Source organism: Cyprinodon variegatus, unplaced genomic scaffold (genome assembly GCF_000732505.1).
Source record: "Cyprinodon variegatus isolate N-32 unplaced genomic scaffold, C_variegatus-1.0 Scaffold993, whole genome shotgun sequence".
Taxonomy (NCBI): Eukaryota; Metazoa; Chordata; class Actinopteri; order Cyprinodontiformes; family Cyprinodontidae; genus Cyprinodon; species Cyprinodon variegatus.
Window position 1 is genome coordinate 156,120 of NW_015151446.1, and position 23,445 is coordinate 179,564.

The 23,445-nt window shown below is 36.3% G+C and overlaps 1 protein-coding gene across 5 annotated transcripts in view; it reads right to left on the reverse strand.

The window, feature by feature from the left end:
- Positions 1–23,445, reverse strand: part of LOC107100615 (plectin-like) — a 140,145-nt gene that overhangs the window by 75,279 nt on the left and 41,421 nt on the right. The window contains exon 1 of one of the 5 annotated variants that reach the window (XM_015399182.1): positions 5,822–5,900. The exons of the other annotated variants lie outside the window; for them this stretch is intronic. Coding sequence (XP_015254668.1) covers positions 5,822–5,885 — 64 coding nt within the window. The 5' untranslated portion in view covers positions 5,886–5,900. Of the gene's footprint in view, positions 1–5,821; positions 5,901–23,445 lie in introns of those variants that run through there. 5 annotated transcript variants of the gene reach the window in all.

Below are 23,445 nucleotides of genomic sequence, written 5' to 3' on the forward strand. Positions count from 1 at the left end.
TGAGCCAGTCCAAAAAATAGACCAACTAATCCGCTTAGGATGCCTTGACATGCTTTCATTCAGACTCAGAGATGATGCCTTAGGACACATCCTAAAACAATCCACCCCAGAGCAGACAAGATTAGTCTATTCATTATGCAGAATTTCAAAAGAATGGGAGGAGGTTGAAGAAGACAGGAATTCGAAGGTTTATTTATTCTGACAGAAAGGCATTCAGCATTGCGAAACAATCTATTGCTCACTAACTTGCTGGGAACGGCCTGACAATAAAGAGAAGGTTGAACCGGTGACAGGTTAAGAGATATAGTAAAGCTACAGGCAGCTTTATTAGATTTTTTGTTTCCTGGTGCATTTGTGGATAGCAAAGTCACGTATTTATTGTAAATTCTTCACTTTTTCTTTTTGCAGGCTGTATCCAACTTCTAATTAACGATGTAACTGTTAATGCAAGACTTCAACTAATACGGACTACTGTACAACGTTTAACATTTAAATAAAAAAGAGAAAAAAGTTATGAATATTGGTAAATTATACGGTCCCCATGGCCTGCATTAAAATAAATTTTTTGAAATAACAAGACTGGTTGAATAATGACTCTTTTTTGCTTTTACTCTATGTTTTGGAGTAATTGAAATGTCAACCTGCTTCATGAAAGGGTTTAATGGAGCACTGAAAGAGCTTTGTGCGACGTGCTGGGATTACAAGGCAAAAAAAAAAAAGAGAGACCTGCATTATTTTTTGTCATTGAACTTGACTAAAATTTGGCCTGTTGCAATTTCATTAGTTGTGTAGTAGTTAAATTCAAATATATTCCACAATGTCACCATTGCAGAACATCCAGCAATCATTTTACTTCCTGGGTGGATTTTTGCAAACCTGCATGTTGTGGGATATTACCTGCTTACCTGTGATGATTTATGAACTACCTATGAATGGTTATTATCTCGTCTCTCCAGGTTTATGACAGAGGTGTTTGTTTGACAGAGGCTTATCAATGTCTGGATCTTAGAACACTAACAACAGCTGCAGGCTCAAACAGAACTTTTAGCAAAGTATGCATGCAAACTTGGAAGAAATGAGTCCTGTTAATTGTTTTATTGATACTCCATAGCTGTGATAGTTCTGAGCAAGTGTAAAATGATTTAACAATTTTAGAAATGTAGTCTAGGTTCATTTTAGGTTGTCTCATCTAGGTTCAAGACAAGTTTAACATTTGATGAATAGTCCACCTGTTGTCTATATTTAAATATATTTCTATATTCTGTGCAGGATTATTTCCAAACTTTTTTCTATATGAGATTTGTCTAGCACTTCTTCTATGCACTCTAAGCAAGTATCGCAGTAAAAAAAAAAACTAAAGTTGAGTAAAGGAAGATGTGACTGACAGAAATAGATTAAAGGACAAAGCTTTTTCTGAGCAACTTCCAAGTTAGGAATCTTTCTCTGCTCTTTCAGACCTCCCCAAATCCCAAAATAGACGTGTCACCACCACCTGATGGTGGCTCCAACGGATGGCTCAAAGCTGGCACATTGCCCAAAGTGAAGGCCCAGTGCATGAGGTGTTTAATGGTCCTACGCGTTCACTCTCCCTGCTCATATTAGATCCTAGAGATTGTAGCCTCTTCCAAAGAAAGCAAAGGTCAGAAGGTAATTTCAATTAACTGATAAAGCATGTAATCTTTCTACTTTCAGTAACTCCGTTTACCTCCACCCCAAAACTTTATTTTAACTGGGTCTATATGCTCCCAGATTTATGGAGATGTTTAACCAGAAGGACAAGGGAACCTTCAGGACATATAGTGTACCTGTCTACTTAGGAATTTTAATTATACCAAAGAACTTGAAGCACAGTTTGTTTCTCACGCTCAAGACTTATTAGAACCTTATGAATAAGAATGAACCTTTTGGACGGTTTATTTTTTTTTCCCAAACTAATCCTGTAAAATGACTGTTTTATGTCTTATCACCATCACCTGTAGATTTCTAGCTCTCTGCAGGCTGCTGTAAAGTATGGGTAAAAAAGGACAGGGTCATTAAGAACATAAAATGTTTGGCAAAAACTCAGTTTACCAAAACGTGAACACAAATAGATGTCTAAAATCGTGACTTGCACGAGGTGTTAAATGCCCCTGCAGTGTGCAAATGCTCCCTTTTCATTCAGTTGAACAGCCCTTGCTAATTTAAGGAGCTAGTCCTAAGATTGGAAATGGCGACCCCACAGTTGGGACAGGTGTTGCCTCTGAAAAGAACTCATGCAGGCACCTTATAAACTTGGTGATCCTTGTAAGGAACCTCTTTCTTTAAGTCAGACTGAATTTGTCTTCTTGATTTATCTTTTAAAATATGATACAGAAACTGACTGTTTATTGAAAATGAAAGTATTTATTCTAAAGGTGCCAAAAACAAGCTATAAATATAACAGAACAAAAACAGAAACTTAAAAAGTATGACAAGTATTGTTTTGCTTGATGTCCACCAAAGCAGATCTTTTTCAGTGAAGGGTAAAATAATCCATCATGATGTAGGGAAGATTATAAACCACTTTGTCATGGACATGATACGTTCTGAAGCGAGTTGATAAAGCTGAAAAGTGGAAAATGTAGACAGAAATGACGCTCAGCATCGGAGCTCTCGCCAAACATGACTGACAGGAAAAGACGTCATACAAACCCAATTTGATTGTGTGAATCTTATTTATACCCATTTTTTAGCTGGTTTGTTTTTTTTTATCTGTACTGTTTTGTGTTTTATTTATTCATTATTATATTGTTCTTTCTGTACAGCACTTTGTTCAGCTGCAGTTGTTTTTAAGTGCTTAACAAATAAAATTGGATTGGACAAAATGCTTATTTTGATATAATTTATGGCAAACTACACCTGCAATGTCTGGCTGTAATGTAAATGTGATATTATGTTCCATTTTATAATTTCAACAATTATTAAATGTGCTTTTGTAGGACTTTTGCATAAAATTCAATAAAAATACATTTAAATCTGACACAATAAGAAAAAGTTAAAAGGTTTGAATACTTTTTCACAACATGGTACAAATCTGAGCTAACCTTTGTAGTAGGATGAGAAGCTCCACAAAAAGCCTTTATCACCTCAAAACAACCTTCATTCATGTCTGTATGGGTCAACATGAACAGGCATGACCCTGACACTACTTATACAGGAGGGGAGGTTAGCCTTTGAAATACAAGAGGAGTAAAGCCTCTGCAAATGGCTGAAACTTGGCCACCCTTGGTATAATTACATTGAACTAGCTGTTTAGCCTAAGAGGCTAACAGTATCTCTCCTTCTGACTGTTGGTTGGCAAACAGTCTGCACAGTTGCAAAGGTCTGTGCAGCACATGGTTGGCAGGAAACACAAATGCTTGACAGCATAAATTTTGGCTTTAGAGATGTTTATGTTCTATGAACTGGCAGAAAAATTATGACCAGAAGAGAAAAATAAAGCACAGCGAATGCAATAGTAAATCTTTAGAACTGGGGTTAACCATTATGGCTCCAAACAAAGCAGCACTGTCAGAGAGGAGGCGGTGAAAGAGGTGTTTTTTTGGCATTCTTCACTCTGTTGCCGAAATAAATAACCAACTCTTTGATGGCTGAGATGAAAACAAGGAGCAGAGTAAGATCGGAGCAGGAGGAAGCTTTGCTCTCTTCCTTCTGAAATCAGTCAAACCACTAAAGGAACTGTTCTTGTGGTTTTGCCAATCTAGGCTTTTATTTTTCTCTCTCATAAACATCTTCAGCTACTTGAATGTTCTTAAAGCAACTGCAGTGTAAGACATGTGTAACTGTTCCCAATGAAACAAGTCATTATCTGGAAGAAATTACATTTTTGTAACATGAAGCTATGGTTAACTTCAAAAGGAATGAATGTTGCATGAGCAGAGAACAAAAGCAGTTTTGGCTGTCTGCTTTTTTTATTCTGTTTTTCCAACACTCTGTGAGCTTAAATGTATTAATCAAGGAAAAATGATTTCCAAACCAACCTAAGTATAAGTAAAAAGTGGATTTAACCATCAGGCTACATAAAGGACTAGTTACCTCCATGCCTAATCATTCTAGAAATTGCCCAAACAGAACCCATCTAATGCATGAGTTAGAAGGTTGAAAAAAATCCTTATGACTGAATGTAAAGAATTTTGAAGTTGCAGATAGATTATACTGTCAATGTTTATCTGATTCTTTCTTTCAGGAGCTACACATTCTTAGATCTATAACTTCACATTTGAATATAAATAACTGTTTACAAGGTTTAAGAAAGTCAATGTATTTTGCTACTAATGTAAAAAAAAACTAGAAATACACTCGGAGAGCACAGACCTCCGCCTAAGCAGCAAAATTTGCCCAAAATTGTGACTTACACCAATAGCTAAAACTCACACATGATCTGGATAATTACCAAATGTAACTAAATCGTTCCTTGGCATGAGACAAACCTGTGGTTAAAAAATACAGAATCTTTGAAAATATTCCGGTATCTAGATTATGATCTGGATCCTCACCAAAATTGAATGGATTGTTACTTGGTATGAGGGATTATATGAGAAAAAAATAACCTTTGTTCTTTGAATAAATATTGAGCTCTCTGACAAGGGTGGCTCTGTATTAAAATGTTTTTAGTAACTTGATAAAGTGGGTTTTTGTATGTGTGTCATGAATCATTGTTGTTTTGTGTATTTTTTGTATATTTCAGTTTATTTTATTTTTTTAGTTCTACATGCATGTGCGCTGTGCTTCCATTTTTAGCTTGGCTGGCACAGGGGAGCTAAACTTTAAAATGATTTTTACCACTACACAAATGTCTTCTATAAAAGGTCTGAAAAGCTATCAAGACTGTATCTAATGAGGAGTTTTGGTTTTGACTTCTGGTAGTATTTGCTTCCTCTGTAAGTCATCTGTATTTTAACCGTCCAAACTAAACTTAATCTACCAGCTTCTGAGGTTTGAGGACCATAGTACCCTATTAGAATCCAATCATCAATACCCAAAAGTAAACAAAACATGTACTGGGGGCTCAGGCTTAAGAAAAAATTACTGAAAAACTGCTTCTAATTCCACAAGCTGTGGATCATACTGACTTTCATTTTCTAGAGTGGAATGAAATTCAGTCAGATTATGACTGCTTACTCACAATATTTGCCAAAACTAAGCTTGAGAAGCCACACTTTGCCAAGTCTTCTTGATTTTTACTTGCTGTCTTCATTTACTGAAGTCTCCAGGTCATTTCAACCATGCATCAACCTTCAAAGTTGGATTGTAGCCAACCGGCCAGAAGTTAATGGAAGGCTGAGTTGCAGCACAAACTGAAATAGTAAAACTGCTGCAGAGGAAATCTTTCTCTTTAGAAGTATTATCCAGCACTTATTGAAAAAGCCAAATATTTTCTTTCCCCCCATTTAAACATAAAAGTAATTGAAATCAGACCTTGATTGTAAATTCCACAAACAACTGGTGAATACAATAACACTTTGTGCTGTAAACAAGTTCCAGCAGTGGGATCTGGACAGAAAATTTGAACCAGCTCTGAGTTCTTTCCTCTGTGAGAGCTGAATGTCAGCAGCAGGGATCAGACTTGGCATGCAAGAGATGTGTTGCACCATTTAGAAGTCAGGAGGATTTCACTGCTGTTGCACAAGATGAGTTACAATTCTGCCAAAATTCATATACAGGTCCTTAGAGAGTGGATTGGGAAAAATGAATACCGTACTGTTGATTGTAATAGACCACACCCCTTTGTATGACCAATGCTGAGAAATATTCACTTCCATTGTCTGCTGCCAGCTCCCTGTGCTGCATTACATTCACTTACCTTTTTTAGGGCTGAGCCAGAAACGATCTCCAAGAGGATCTCCACTCTCCCAGTGAACTGACATTTTCTGCAAAGGTTTTAGCTTCTCCACACCTTTCAGCCCACTGTGACTGCTGCCTGTCTTCACCCAAGTGAGACCAACTGCCCATCCAGCGGACAGACAGAGCAGGCAAAACTTGACTAAAAAAGTGCAGTAGCAGGGGTAGGGGAGGCTTCAGGGTGGGGAGAGTGTTTTTGAGAAAAAGAGAACAAGGGAATCTTTTCATCTGTCTCCCATAAATTCAGAGAAACATCCACACCATAAATCTGTTGCCCATGGCAGGCCGGACACATCCTTTCTGCTGCCCTGGATACCCTGCTCCATGTCCCATAGATCTGAAGGAACCCACGCTTTACTCTGGCACCAGCCAGCAGAGACTACACACTGGACTCTTTGTTCGAGAGACGAAGGAAATTATAGACCCAGAGATTAAGAAGAAGAGTGCACAATGGAGGAAAAGTAGAACAAAGAAACTAAATAGAGATAGATAGAAAGCACACAAAGTACTAAAAGCCATTCTGCACTACCAAGAAACTCTAAGTAGACAGGAGCTCTAGATATCTCTGTTGTTTTTCTCATTCTTTGGTTTATAGGGGGTAATTAAGCATTTTGTAAGCTGTTTAAAAAAAACCACTGAGTTCATTTGAAATTGCAGCCAGGTATAAACAAACCGCACAAAAACCTCACAAACCTGTGGTAGAAACTACAGTACTTTGTAAACAAGCTCCAGCAGTAAATGTGTCTAAATTCATTCTAACTCCCTGTTTTCAGTGAAAACCCGTTTCAAAATGTTTTACAAATAAATATCTGAAAGGAGCGGTATGCCTATTTCTGAGCTGTTGCAAAAAACAAAACCTTAATCCATTGCAGATTCAGCAACATGTTTTCTCTTTTGCAATTCAAATATGTCTCCAAATCTAGCTTAGTTTTGATAATTGATCATAAGAGAATCTTAACATTTTGAGGCCACAGATTCTCAACCTACACCTAAGGATGCTTTTACCTGAACCACTGTAGCTCTGCCTGTAGATTTAAGATAATGGTCTATACCATACCCAAAATCGATCCTTGAGGGCCACTGTCCTGCAGGTTTTAGAGGCTTTCCTGCTTCAGCACAGCTATTTTCCATTGGTACATGAAAAACTGAACAACAATCACCAGAATCAGCTATGCTGAAGCCATGAAACTTTGAAAACCTGTAAGACAGCAGCCTTCAAAAAGGACTGACTTTAGGCATGCCTAGTCTATACTTAAATAGCACCTTTTTAGGTTAGGAGACTTAAAGAACTACACTAATTTTAGTCATTTACCTATTCATCTACACAAATGCACGCTGATGGTGGCAGGCTAAATTGTAGCCACAGCTATCTTGCGGGACAATGACCACGATCAGTGGGCAATGCATCTGCAGTGTTTTGCCCAAAGACACAAGGACTGAGACAGACTGAGATGGTGTTCAAACCAGTGACCCTAGAAAGTTGCATGACAAACTCCTACAGTTTATTATTATTATTATGATCAGTCAAAAAGACCCAACAGAGAATCCATTTTCAGAGGAAGCTGATGGAATCCTGCGGAGGAGAAACAGGCTACCATAGAAGCTGCTAAATGGTTTGCTTTGCTAGCTGCTCTGCTGCAGAAAATATCATTAGCCTTCCCTCTGCCCCTATTAGAAGACACTGCCTGGACAGAGCATGGAAAATAGTTGCAGACATATTCCGTCCTGGACAGCCACTACATAACCTACTCCCCTTAAGTGCATAAGGCCCCCCATATGTAGAAGTTTTATTTATGGGTCGTCAGAACCCATAATTTTGTATGTCAGTCTCATCTTTTCAAATATATAGTTTATACATTTTTGCAAGAAAATAGTTTGTTCTGTTTCTGAACTTCAACCCAACTTTTAGGTCTGATGCTTAAGTTCTTCTCTATTTTTCCCAATGATCTTGTCAGTTTTTGATGACAGAGATATCTTGGTAAAATCTTTCTTAAATTTAAAATGTACCTCACATACTGTATGTTCCTTAGTCTTCATGGTGCTTTTTGTATCAAGGTTCGACAAACTGTCTGGGGTCTTTAAAGGACAGCTGTATTTATACTAAAATTAAATAAATAATATCTATGAATTTTTGAATGATAACATTTCTGAATTATTCAATTTATGAAACATGTATTTATATGAATGTATTAATCTAAAGGACCTATCAAGGATTTATTTTTTAGTTTTCCATTTGTCAATATAAACCATGTACTGTACAATTTTCTTTTATGTACACAAACTGCCTTAATGCTGGAGAATCTTAGTAAAATCATGTTTATTATTGTGCAAAATCAAAAATCAAAAACTTGAAAGGATAAAAATAATTTTCCAAGGATTGAATTAACTGATTCCTGACTAACTTTAGCAAAACACCAAACCTAATCTTGATGAGGCTCACACAACAGAGTTGTCTTTGTTACACATAAACAGTTTGAATGGCATAAAAAAACTAAATAAATTGATCTGTGAACGTGTAAAATGTGATTCTCAGTTGATCATACTGAAAGAGAGGTTGGCCTTCACAAAATGGAGCTTCAGTCTGGGTAGTAGGGAAGGTGTAAAATGGCTGCAGGATGTGCCTCCTCTGCCAGCACCAGCCAGCAAAGGCCAGCCTCCTCTGTGCCAACCAGAGACACACCCATTTGTTTCATTAGATCCAAACACCCAATCTCACACATCAGTGCAAATAAAACATGTTTGAATCAAGATTTTTTTTTTTTTTTGCATAAAAAAGAGGAAGCATTTAAATAGTTGTCCCTATGACTCATCATCTGCAAGTACACTTGGGAGTGGTCTTGCTGTGGCAACACAGCCCACAGGTTAGGCAAATAATATGTGTGTCCACGGCTGAGGACCTTGTGGAACATGGGCCTGCTGCTGCCATGGCAACCAGCAATCAAACAACAAAACCTGAGACAAGATCCAGACTCAGGCCAACTGACTCTGTGCCACACCATGGACATTTGCATTGTAACCTGAAGAGGCCGGGCTTTATTTTTAGACCTGAATACAGATGAACAACTAATTAAATATAGACAAATAGAATACAGGTGTCTCCTTACGTGAACAAAAGTGACAAACCTGCACATGCACACTGGGGGATTGGATTCGTTTTCCCCATAAAACCCTCCCAGTCTGGTGAGAATGAATCAGACAAATTCCGAATGGCCAAGTTTCCCTTTCCTTCACTGGTAAGCAGTAAACAGAGAAAAAGCCGATTCTGCCACAGCTTTGGAGTCCAGTTGCATGCTGCAGTGACTCATTATCATCATATGCGACTTTCACAAATGAGCTATTTCTGTGTCAAACCAAATCATAAGAGGATTCATGTGACTATTTAGTTATAGAAAAACTTACTGCAACACAAACAATAATGTTAAATTAAGTAGTCCAACTCCAACCAGTGCTTTTCAGAGAGAAAGGACTGTATAACAGTCACAGATAGCCAGAAAAACAAGTTTTGTGGGTTTGTTTTTTAGATTATCTGTAAAAGAAAAGCAAGTTGACCACTCCTTTTAGTCCAGTCATTCCAGAACGGTTAGGTTGGTGCTTAACATAGCAAGAAAATACAGTTTTCATATGAGAAATGAATGCAACAATTCATATGCAGGAGGAGGGATGGAAATGTAACCGCTTATATGGGGATTTTGTTTACGTTCGCCATATGCTCCCAATCCACCCTAAGGAATGCTGAAGCTATTTGGAATTGTGGGAGAAGACTATAATTTGTTGAGTGGAAAGGCACCTAGCATGCCTTTACATGTAGCAATGTTAGCCAAAGACATTTATGACCATGCATGTCTCCAAAACTAGGGCTAAGAGATGTAACAATGAATCAAGACTTGACTTAATTGATAATAGGTAGATTAAGATGTAAAATCCAAATACCCCAAAAAGTGAATTCATCATACAAATGACTGAAAAAAGGTCAATGTGACATAAAAACTAATTGAAATGAGTCCTTCAACATAGAAGGAATTTGTCTGTTAACAAAGGTTGCAATTTCTTTACAAAAAATGCATTTTTGACAAATAAGACAAAGCTGAACGTCTGTCACATCTGTAACAAACATCATGCATCTAACAGTCTTTTAGAAATATAACAGTAGGACACCCTAAACTGAGAGCAAATCAACCCAATTATTTTATCTTTACAGCACTAATTCACAACATGCATTGTCTCAAGGCACTTTAAAGTGAATTTGATCAAATAACGCAAGAGACTGACTTATATCCATCAATCCATCTATACATAATCGGATGTATGGCTGCACACTCATGCAGCTGGTAGCACCTTGCAGCTAGAAGGTCCTAGGTTAGATTCTCAGTCAGAGATCTTTCTATGCAGAGTTTGCATGTTCTCTATGAGCTTGCATGGGTTTTCTCTGGGTAATTACTGTTGAAGATTGGAAAATGTACTAAAAATGAACTGCATGTATGGTGATAATAAAAGTATAAGACATTTAGCTTAATTTGCAATAATCTGTTATGCTAGAGAGTAATTGGAGATGTCCTATATTTCCTTATAGTTTTTATTTTTAAAGATACAATCGCCCAATAAACTGATCAATTTCATTAAATATGTAATTTTGAAAACATTCTTTATTTATTATTTATGTAATTGAAAAATGTTTATTGTTCAGTTACTTTTTTAAATCTATAGCTAAAAAAAAAAAAAAAAAGTAGTTTGAGGTTCAGTGATATTGGAACTAGATTTGATTACTAATAGCAGGCAAATACCTGAACGGATATCTCAAAGGCCAAAGTCTAAGGAGCAAGACTGAACTGACATATGATCGATAAAATCTCACATAATGATTGTTAGGTCACATGTTTAAAGTGCAATACACTGGAAGCCATAATACACAAATAAACCCTTCGCTGTTAAACCTTTAGCGTAAACAAAAGACAGTTTTATTGAGTACAAGCAGTTTGGGACTTAGATCCCGACCCCACCCAAAGTTCATAGGTCCTCATTCCAGCAGGGGATGCCATTTTGCTCTCCTTTGCATGACAGGGTGTCCTGATTCTTTATTTTTTTACTGTCTTTGTAACACCTCCAGCAACAAGTTCAGCCATTAAAGATAGAATAACAGCCCAAACAATGGCCAAGTTTCCCTTTCCTTCACTGTGGAACAAACCAATACATGGGAGCACTCCAACTGTAAACAATGCTGTGAGCTGAAATACTGCCAACAAAGGGTTAAAGAGCCAAAAAACAGACTTTACAATACAAATGCATCTGTGGTGCTGACTTTCCTTAAGGGTGTGTGACCCACATGGGGACAGTAAAAGACTACCGGCCAAGATTCAATTTAATCTCTCCAACAACTCTTTAATAGCTTCACGGTGTAATTACAGCTGAGCAGCATCGCACTTCTAAGTTATAAAAAAATAAAATCTGTTTTAATGAACTATATTTAATGTCACCCATCATGTATAAGTAGACAAGAGCAGTGATCCACCTACAGCCAAGGGGAACAATCCAAGCCTGTGCATTACTGTACTATAAGAAATAACTAAAGGCACTAAAGTAATATCAAATAATAAAGAAAGCAAATCAAAAGAAACTTTTCCCAGAAACAAAATTATTTATCAAAAAGTGCTTTCCTTGATTATGCTGAATAAGAAAGAAATCACAGAGTTTTTAAGAAACAGTGACATCCTTGAGAAGTATTCTCCAAAATCTTTTACTGTGTGGGTGTAACAAAAAAATAATTAAGCTACAAAGTTCCTTGTGAAAAACTCACGATCCCAGGCTTGATTCTTTAAAACAGGATTCATGAAACTTTCATCTCTCTTTATGAGATAATAAAAAAGGGGAAAATTCATTTTTTTCAGGAATGAGTATTAACCTAAAAATAAAAGGCATAGAAATGACACAACATCGAACAATTAAAGCTTTAATTCAGCAACTGGCACTATAAAACGTTTCTTTAAAAAAAAGCTGTTTTTAAAGCTGTTTTTAAAAACAGGAAATGAATAAGTTTTACCCCAAATCTGTTAATGTCTTATGTCTGGTCTTATGATACTTATTGTAATACCACTGCTGCATTCACATGTAGAGGAAACACCCTTCCTTTACCAACTCATACCCTCAACATTAAATTTTATCTTTTCTGAATATTTTTTTTTTATCAGAAATCTTTTGATAAATTCATGTAAAGTCAAATTTACTAAATAAATGGGATTGAAATCTTAAAGGGCAGTTAGGAGCAAAACCTTTTTAACCCCCAGAAAATAATGCCATCAACATTTTACCGTCTGAAGATGAATTTTTTTCTGTTTGCAAGAAATATATACCCAGCTTATAACCGGGAATCTGTCTGAGAATCTATTAATGGAGTTAAAATTGGTGAAGACTTGGGTCCCTTTGTCAGAGATGAATTGTTAAAATACCAAGAAAAGGACATTTAAAAGGTGATCGATAGCTTTTTATTATTCGATAGGGCTTTATTTTTGAAATGCCATCTAAGATTTCTTTCTAGTTAATCAACAAGATGTGAATATTTGCCATACGTTTAAATTGTTTAATTATATTTGGAGAGATGAAGAGACACTTTGGAGTTTATTATGTGCTTCACTATATTTTTTGGCTTTTCAGTTACAAAATTCAATTGTCTTAAAGTCTTTGACATATTAAAAAACATCAAAGATTGATTCTATAAAACATAAAAAGGCTGCACTGTTGTAAAAGCTGGCCAACTTTGCGGACTGGAGATGAATTAGGTACACTCAGGTATCAAATAAATGTAATGCTAGAAGGTCCAGGAAAGCAGAAACCAGTTAGATCACCTGTTTGCATTCAGCGGGTTCTCTTTGAAGCTTTGCCAAGTTTTTTTTTTAGGTAGGGTGCGTCCACATTAACTGTTCAGTCCCCGGGTAAAGAAATGTGACCTAATGCGTTATTAGCTATTGCTAAAGCTATAGGAGAGGTTTTGTTCTGTAGCAAAAGATAAGGAGAGTGAAAAAACACACTGAGCAGCCAATATGCACACTAAATATGCACAGACACACTTTCAAGATTTCTTCTTAGTGAGTAACACTCTGAGTAACTAAACAAGCATTCCTGCTGCATCATCTAAGCAAGTAATTACCCATTCATGTATTAACTTCAACAATCATTAATGTTGTATCATGTCAAGAATTTCAGAAAGCAAATAAAACATCCTGAAGCAGGCGGCCCAGAGCAGTGTAGTTGGAACACCCAAGTTTTTTTTTTTTCCTCTGCAAGGGTGCAACCCAGTCATCCATTTCATGACATGCCTTGAGGTGTGTTAACCAGAGAAGCAACAAATCAGAGCAGTAGGGTGACAGTTCTCAAATGTGAGGGGCCAGCCTTTACCCCGGGGTCTCAACCTCGCTGCAGTTTCAACCTACTGGGTGTGAAAACATTCCAGATGTATTTCAGAGAGGAGGGATTGCCTGTGAAGGCGAATCTTAACCTGGCCCCTCTGGTTCCTGAGATATGTGACTCATGCATAATTACTGTTAGTAACTCAGAGAAAGGTATTTAAACATCCATATATCAAGTAGGTGTTTTCTTTGAAGTGTAACGTTGAACGGTTTGGGTTTGCATGAAAGAATTCAATCAACTGCATCAGAGTACTTATTTATCAGTTGTTTCCTGCCATCATCAAGCAGCGACATCTTCAATCATAACAGAAGAACAGGAGGCGACTCACCTGAAAAACAGAGAGAGAGAAAAACACATGCTGATTAATAAAGATATAAACTTTACGAAACATATCAATAAAAATATGATTTACACTCCAGGACAGATCAGAAAGGCCTGTAAGCAAAGTTCAACAGAACTGAGATAGTATGGCTCTGTATAGAACGCTGTAACAACCTACAGTAACAACTCAAGACTAAACTTTAACACTTTAATGTTCTTAAATAAAATAAAAAAATCTTATTATGAGCAGCGTGAGAAAACTGCAATGATTAAGTCCTTATTCAGCTTTCAGGGAAAGTGGTTGAGCCACCTTGTAAATTCTTTTCAATGGAGACATATAACATAGAGCTCATGGGAGATCAGCAGGCTCTACTTTATGGGTCAACATCGCCACCTACTGGGGAGAATGCTCATAGCAAATATTTAGAATGATTTAAAAATCATTTAAATATAATTTTTGGGTAAAATACGCTAAACATTAAAAATGTCTGTCTTTCTAGGTGATTTTATTGAATCTTCACAGGTAAATATGGCTTTTTATGCAACTCACTTTTAAAATAAGGTCTCCTAAAAAAATCATACATTATAAATTAGGTAAAAAGAAGCAGTGCTCTAAAAATAATGTAAGGAAAGCTCACAATCCATAATATCTATGTAGTGGAGAAAAAATAGTAATTTTACCGTTTGATTAAAATTTGTTAACTAAAGCTCAGCTGGAGAACAAGTTGAAAGAATTATAAACCTAAACATTTTCTTTTTTGCGTGTTTTTAGTGCTACTTTTTCTGTATGCATTTACTTGAATATTTTTTTACTTTACTAAAGAGCTATAGATGGATGGATGGATGGATGGATGGATGGATGGATGGATGGATGGTTCAAGATTTTCTTGAGAATATATTTTTCTGCTGTTAATAACACCCCTGAAACACGTCCTCTAATTGCATGACTAATTTTGGTCACGCAAGCAACTTAATGCTTTTTATTTGGGACCTTGGTAAGTCAGGGTTTAAATGTTCATTTACACAAGTAATAAATGTTACACTCAATGTGCCAATATTGATCTTCCTATCTAAAAAATATACTGTAAATAAAGTTATCTAAAAATGTCTTTACATAAAGTCCCTGAAAACAAATGAAACAAGACAATGCAAAATGTGTAAAATAGCTTAAAATCAATTTAAGCCACTGTGATATATTTTTTACCTTTTACACTAAACTGTTAAAGGTTTCAATGGGCCATTTTCTGTACGTGTCACACTAAAACGTCACTCTGGAACACTGCTTTCTACTTCCATTCCTCTGATTAAACAACAGCTTAACTTTAGATAACCATGTAATTTAACAGTTTAACAGGATAATTATACAATCTGAATATTAACCGCGATGACTCCTTTGATGCTGGATTTTCTTTTAAAGAGTAACAAAAACTTTTTTTTTTGGAGACAAATTCTATAAATTGGGTTTTTAGGGTATCTGTATATTATTGTGCATATCTTTATATTTTTTTATATGAACTTGTTCAATTCTGCACATTTTGGTCTAAAACCATCTTAGTGCTGACCTCTATGGTTAAACGGGGCTACTGCAGTTGAATTTTCCAGTTAGTTGTTTGGTAGTTCTGCTATTAATTCCAGCTTTTTCACTGTGATAAAAACAGTTTGTTTTGTAAAGCATTTGATAATAACTCATCTAACTTCATAAAAGTCTAAATGTTGCAGACCTCCCAGTTTCAGATGAAGGGATTTACAGCTCTCCTTCACATTGAGGTCATGCCTTCAACCACCCACACAGCTCAGCCACCGTGCCGGACCTCCCCACAGAGGCAGAAGTACTACAGGTTCCTGTGTATATGAGCATACTGAATGAAGAGGCGACCAACCACCAGCCCAGCTTGTATGTCTTAAATACAGCATTGCTCTGCGTTAAATCATCACCTAATGACATGTGTGATCCGGGAAATATCTCCCTCTAAAATAGGACCTAACATGTGGTTCAGATTTCAACAGCTGACTGTCACTGTCAAAGTGTTTATGGAAAGTATTTATAGCAGCTCTGATCTTATAGATTAAATGAAATAATTATTATGTTATGGTGAGAAAAACAACATTACACATAGTAAAGTTTAAGTGTTTTTTCACCTCATAACTTACTATTGTAAAAGACTGAATACAACTAGATTAAAAGTTTATAAAGCTGTTTAAAAATTAAGCATGTTCACAGAGTGTAATATTTTGTCCCCACATCTTTTTCCGCATTTGAATGTTCCCAAACGCAATCTTTTTACATTTTTATTTTGTAATTTATTTTAAAAAAATATAGAACTTAAATTCTGCCTAGGTTTTATTAAGGGTTTAATCATTTAATCATAAAGTAACACAATGCTAAAGCTTAATGAGAGGTAAAAAGCCTTGTTTCCCGTCTTTTTAATAGTATTTTGAATATTTCAAACTAGCTTTATTTATACTAGAATTTAACTTATTGTCCAGCCTAGCTAAGCTTATGCTACACTAAACAGCGAAAGTGAGAAAAAAAGTGATAAACTTCATGGAAATCAAAGATGAAGGATGTTTAATGTAAAAATTCCTGGAGAAAAGTAGACATATTTATTTTTCATATCATAAACAAAAAAAATATAAAGTCCTTTTTTTTGTAGTCATCCAAATTTGATAAATGACAAGAGATAGGAGTAAAGGGTCAGTCTAGTGCGGGTGTCGTGATATTAACCTGATACAAATAAGGATGAATCATCATCATTTTATTACTCACTTACTTTATGCAGTAGATTGAAAAAAAAAAAAGCTTAAACAAGTATAACGCAAACAGAGAAATATAGTCAACAGCAATAGGTACAAGAACAACTAGCCCATGTATTATTAACCAATGGGATAGATTAACTTTACACAGAAGAGGAGTGAAGCAGATTCAATCAGTTTTCTTAACTAGGCGATTTTAAATGTGGGCAGCTATATTTAGTTTCTCCGTTTTACACTGGTATAGTAGCGATTTCTGTTATTATAATTAAACCAGGGCATCCCTACAGTCTAGTACAGCTATAAGATATCCACAAGTAAACAGCCTTTTAACAGGCATATAAAAGATGTTCATTAAATTTGAATAATCTATTGTTCAGAGCAAAACAGGATGTGATGCAAAGAAAAGGTCCTACTCTGGTCATGTTTCCTGGACGGATGTGTGGAGCCAGAGAACAAGATAATAAAAAACTTTAGAGCAATATTTACTTACTTAGAGAAATGTTTGGGTTTTTGTTTGTCTTCTTTCACATATCATATGTAGATAGACTAACAGTGTTTGACACTAAATACAAACCCGTATTAGTGTATACTCAGATTTTCACAAACTTTTCAAAACTAAATCCTAAATTACTGATCTACATGGAACAAAATGTAGCTCCACCTTAGTTTATTAACCAGACGAACATATCGTTTGATCAGAGCTTCACTGCCTAAAGTCTAAGAGCAAAGTGCATGTGTGTTTTAGCATAATTCCTAAAGAGATGAGCTATGAACCTATCAGACAAGTAGACAATGGTTTAACAATGCCACTTTGTTTATTCAAAGAAAAAGAGTATAAAAGCAGAATCCAGCCTCTCATCGCTCAGAGGTCTTCACATAATGTACCTCTCTATACTCACAAAGCTGTGCTACTCAAAATTTGCTAACATATAAATATGGAATTTTTTGTTTTTGCAGGTCAGTTGATGACATCCATGTACAGTAAGATGCTGAGATACAATTTTACTGCAGCCTCAAAGGAGGCAGAGAAAAAGCTGGTTTGCAAACTGTCCAAACAAATGAGCAGAATAGGATAAAACTCACTGATGTCAGTGCTCCTTTTTTCGTTAGGCCTAAATTTACTACAGTTACATTAAATTATGCATCAGAAAACAATTAACAACATTTTTCAAAGGTTCTTTTTCTCCATTTCCTCTGAACAGTACTGGCCATCGCCACTTAAACATGTACAACGGCGCCATCAGCAAGAAACAAAACTCCAGAAATCTGCTGTCAGCTTTTTCCTTCCTGCCAGACAGAAGAATCCTCTTCCAGCCAAACACTCAGATGAAGGCGAACACTACAACACTTCTTCTCACTTTGTGGGAGGTCTCTGAACCAGACAGCAGCCTGATGGATGCTCAGTGGAAACTTATTCATGCTAATCCCACAAAGTGGGACAGCTAAAAGGTCTTTCAGTAAGAGAGAATTTCCTCTTTAGCAAGTTCTGTACTGAAAGTCAGCAGCATTTTGGCAAAGCAGACAGAGGAGAGTAGAATACTTAATTTACTCAGACCTGCATAGAGACTGGAAAATTAGGCAGCTGCTAGTGAAAAGAAGGCAGCAGGACATCTAAAAAGGGCAAAAGAGACAAATCAAGCTTCAGGTAATGGCAAACAGATGGAAAATTCTGAACTTCATAAAAAAAACCACCTCATTTAAATCTATGATGCTTTTAACCACTGGTCTGTGCTGCATTAGATAATATAACAAATATCCAAACAAAATATAATTCATCAGATTTGTCTTTCCATCCATGCATCCATCCATCCTCAAACAAAAAAAATCTCACTTCACATGATCGCAAGGTATTGCTACCAAATGCCTTAATGAGTTGATAAAATGATGGATTAATTGGCTGTTACTAATACAAGAATGGAACAACAATAACATCTGCCAAAAACAGATGCATCGATCTATCTCTAGTAGTAATCACGATTTTCAAATATTATTTTTAACAGGAGTGACACACTGACTTTCTTACACCAACCCTTTATGTAGTGGTAATACGCTTACAGTGGGTTTGGCGCAACATAGAAGCAAAGAGAAAGTTGTAGCTAGCATGCACATCCATAAATGGGAGCCAGAGGTCAGCGCCACACAAAGGTAACAGTAAAGTCCTACAAGAATGGACCATGAACAAGAAAGTTTTTAGGATAATGAATACAATGAAACCCTGGAGTGGAACATTTGATTACTACAAGGGGGGAAAAATTGCAATTCTGATTGAAAGAAACTGCAATTTTGATTTTTGGTAATATTGTCCAGTCCTAATCTCTTGCAGGCCAAACATCATAGCACTTAAAGTCCTTTTAACAATGGTAAACCATAGTATAACTTTTAGTGAAGCTGAAACATTATTTGGACTCATGTGACTCAGAAGGGAGAGTAGTCGTCAAACTGTGGGCTTCATTGCAGTACCCCTTTTGTCCTACATCGACATGGCCCTTAAAAAGGCAACTAACCTAAACTTGCCTACCAAACTGCCAAATACAGTATGAATGTGTGCAGATTAGTGAATGCATTGGCTAAACGTGGCTAGAGTGAAAAATGCTAGGATTAGTCAGACTAGAAAATACTTCAATGTAAATTTAACATTTACTGCAAGTGCTTCTAACTCAGGTTTTGAACTGCCAGCTGCCAGGTAATAGCCTAAAGAGGCCAACATAGAGCAATGCCATCATTTAAAAGGGAAAGTCATCCTCAAGGGCCGCTGTCCTGCAACTTTTAGAGGTTTCCCTGCTCCAGCACAGCTGATTTACATTGATAGTTGATTAACAGGCTTTTGCTGAAGTGTAATCATCAGAATCATCTGTGCTGATTCTAATAACGCTGTAATAACCCTCCAATACATCCTAAGGAACATGTTGATGTATACAACAGACAGGATTAATGACAAAGGCCAGCCCTAGTTGGGTCCAACCGACACTATAAACAAGTCTGACTTCTTTCCAGGTAAAGCGATCTTGATTTATAATAGACAGGTCAGAGAGCTTTTAAAAGTATCAACAGAAGCAGCACCTACAGTGTACTCAATGTGACACCCTCATGAAAACCATCATAACAACTCTAAAACCATTAAGGGTGAGCAAATGGATTTAGCCTCTTAATAGATGAAGCAGTTGTACTGTGTTGTATATATAAATTAATTAAATTCCAATACTGTTCTAATATAGTAAGATAAGAGATTACAAACAAGGCCCTCTAGAGGTAATACTGCATTTTGATTCAGAAAAGAAAGATTAAGTGATGCAACATAAATTAAGACTGACACATTGATCCTTATATCCGCACTGATATGGACAAAAATATCACAAAGTCCCGGACGGCGTCTGCTTTATTATCTTTAACAGAACACGATTTATTGATTTTGTACAATAATTGTTTGCCTTTATGCTGATTTATGCTGTGAATGCCATGAATAATACATTGGATTGCAAAGAATTATACTGATCACCTGTCATCTCACCTTTTTTGTTGCCATACACATAGATTTGTAAATTTGACTTTATTTTAAATCCTTCTTTTTTGTCACAGCAATATTAACACATTTAAGGTTAATCAGGATTTAGAGAATCTGGAGACTCAAAAACTGATCATTTTGCTTTTTTCAGAACTGGGTTAGCGTTAACATGGTGTTTTGAATGATTGATAATGGATACCCTGAATACGATGGATACCCCTCTATTGTCAGCCGCATTCCTAGCCAGCCATGCAGAAACAATTTGCACAGCAAGTAAAAAAAAAAAAAAGAACATTTTCACTTGCACAGATTCTAAAACTCTGAATTGATTAATTAACACATGAAATTCTTCATCTAATGAGTCAGAAATAATATCAAAAGTTATGTTTACATGCAGAAAATGTAATGAGTAGATTGAAATGTATTTGAAGTGAGAAAAAAAAATCCAACTACTTTTTATGTGAAAATAAGTAATTTCACTAAACTGGACAGAACTTCAAAAAATGTGTCCTGTCAACTAACCATTCAATACAGTATGTCATAATTTACATGCCAATCAGATTATTCATTAGCAAAAACAACTCCTCTCACTTGGATTGCAATTTATTTCTGATTCTGATCCAATCAGAAAATACAATCATAATCCAAAGGACATGTTGAGATGACTCATTAGTGCAATCTGAGTTTTCTTCTGGCTATTAATGACAGTGTACACACGGCAAAAAGAAGAAAATTGAGCATCACACATTCCCGATGAGATCATAAAAAAAAAAAAAAGAACATCATTACTAAATATAATAACATAGAGAAAAATCTTTAAATTATTAGGCTGTTATCTACAAATGTATATTAAACTCCTTATCGGGGACAATACTATAGATGATTTGAAACCCTCTCTCACTGTCTTTGATTTGTCCTATCCACTGACTCTCTCTTCATCTTCCCTCCACCTGGATCAGTTTACCACCTGGCTTTGTTTCCCCGACTCCTTTCTCTTATTTCACCTGTGTTTCTGTTCTTCCAGAAGCTTACCTTTGCTCGACCAGAACGACTCCATGCTGCTGATTTCCATAGCGGAGACCTTTGAAACCTTAGGAAAGAAAGCCATTTCCTCTGACAGTTTTAATGAGAAGCTCTCCTCTTTTTTATTTCAATGTCTCTGCACCTTCTCTGCGCTCTCTGTCAAACATGTCACGCTATGCAGATCAACAGGAAAGAGTCTCCCTCCTCTTCCTCCTTACACAGGTCAGAGCCGCCCTCTATAATACCTTTGTACATGTAAAGGCGTGAGCAAGGTGCTCACTGAGAACAGACATTTCCAGCAATAAAGGAAACACTAAACCCCAAGAAAGAATGTGAAAAAATGGATTAAAAAACTCCATTCAGACTAAAAAGTTTTTAACACTAAAGATAATCCTATCCTTAGACTTATTAACTGTTAAATAATTTATTATTTTAACATCTGCATATTTTGGTCATTTGCATCATTCAATGTATTGTGGTGGCGATTCCACCTTATAACACAGAGACAAAAAGGAGAAAAAAAGAAGTATATAAGTATAGACACTGGCAGCATTAAAGTGTCTGGAAACTGTCCCTAAAACTCTCCTCTTGGAGGTCTGGGCCTCAAATAAAGTATAAATCCGATGAATATCGATCAACCTTGAAATAATCTACCTAGTGAACTTTAAAAATTAAAAACACCCACTGTGCAAAGTATTTATATCCTGTTTGGCAGGTCAATACTCGCTCTAGTAAATATATAGACCTGAAGAAATGGAGGAGGTGAAAGCAAAGGTTAATAATTAACACCTATTTTGCTAAATGACAGCACACCTTCAGAAACATTAACCCAGGCTCCAGACACCAATTGCACACAGGAAAAGGTCACACTAAAATATAAAGTAGTTTTTATTTTTGGGGTGGATGATCAGTTGCTATAGTAACCGTTCTACACATATAAAACTACATAGGCAGCACTGAAGAGGAAAAACAAGTCTTATCTTTTGTGTTCCTCTTGTGTTTCTTCATTTATCAAGGCTGGATTTTATCTACAATGTTTGATCTCTTGTCAGCTCCTCTAACATTATTGTACCACATTCTGCAGAGATACTTAGGGAGCTTTTTTATGACCGGAAACAGTATCGTTTTGTTGTCTTGTTGTTCATTTGATGCAAGGAATTGTTCAGATTCTGATGATAGTAAAAACATGTCAAAAACTTGGAGAACTTATTACTCTGAACAGTATTCAACAGAAACTGACAATGAATACATCATTGCAAGTAGCTTCATTACTGTAAAACCTTAATTGTACATAGCTGGGCTGGACGATATGGCTGAAACTTATATCCCAATAGATTTCTCAGTTTTAGTCGATGCAATATATTTTCAAAATCAGAATAGACTTATACAAAATGTGACGAATGACCACAACAGATATCTGTAAGAACGTATAACAATTATTTGCCATGTTTATAAAACTTCTCCAATAAAACAAAACGTTAGCTTTAAAAATAAAACACATAAAACTACAAAAAAAACTGGAAAGTCAGTCAGGTAAAAATTCTGATATCAAACACTGTAATGTGTACCTAAATACTAATTACTGAATAGAATTATTTAAAGATTTATTGCCCACCATTTTTTTCCCCCAGCTTCTTATTGTCATTATACTGTCCCAAGTACAGAGCAACAAAATGAACACTCTGCATTTAACCCATCCCCTTATGGGAGCAGTGGGCTGCCATTGTGCGGCACCCGCGGTGTGGGGTTAAGGGTGTTGCTCAGGGACCCGGAGTGGCAGTGGGGCTTGAACTAAGAACCTCAGGATTCCAAACGCAAAGCCGCCACTCCCCAAAGCAGGCATTAGCGTGAAGGGTCTTGCCTAAGGACCCACACTGGCAGCTAATTCCCCCTAGCTGGGATACAGCAGGATTCCCGCTCGCAGTACGGGTGACTTACCACTTGAGCTAGCCAGACCCATCCCCTTGGGGAGCGTTGGGCTGACTTTGTGTGGCGCTCGGGGGAGCAGTGTGGGGTTAAGGTTCTTGCTCAGGAACCCAGAGTGGAGGCAGTGGGATTTGAACCGGGTACTTGCAACCTTCTCGGAGCACAAGTGCACTGCTCTAACCAGTAGGTGAACACTCCGTCCTACTAGTCCTACTTTAAAACTAGACCCAAACTGATTATCTATCATTAAAAATGTGGGTCCATTTACAAATTTAAAAGCCACTTATTCCTTAGAGTGATAGTTGGAAAAATCAAAGTTATTTTTTTGCTAAGCTGGTAAGTAGGTTATAACCTACATTGCAACTGACTAAATAACTACAAAGTGTTATGCTATTTGCATGCATAAAGTTAAATCTGTTACTTAATGATTCAAGCTGCTTTGTTAAAAAAAACAAAACAAAGAAAAAAAAACACAAAAAAACAAACAAACTAGTTTATACTCTCATTACCAATGCTGTAGGGAAATACAGTATAACCGCAGCTTAAATTAGCCAAAAATGAAGAAATAAATGACTTAATTCTAACAGTACTAAAAATTCTCTTTGATTATACAGTACTGAATATGTACTACAGGGACTTCAAGCTAATTTTGTTCAAGTTAG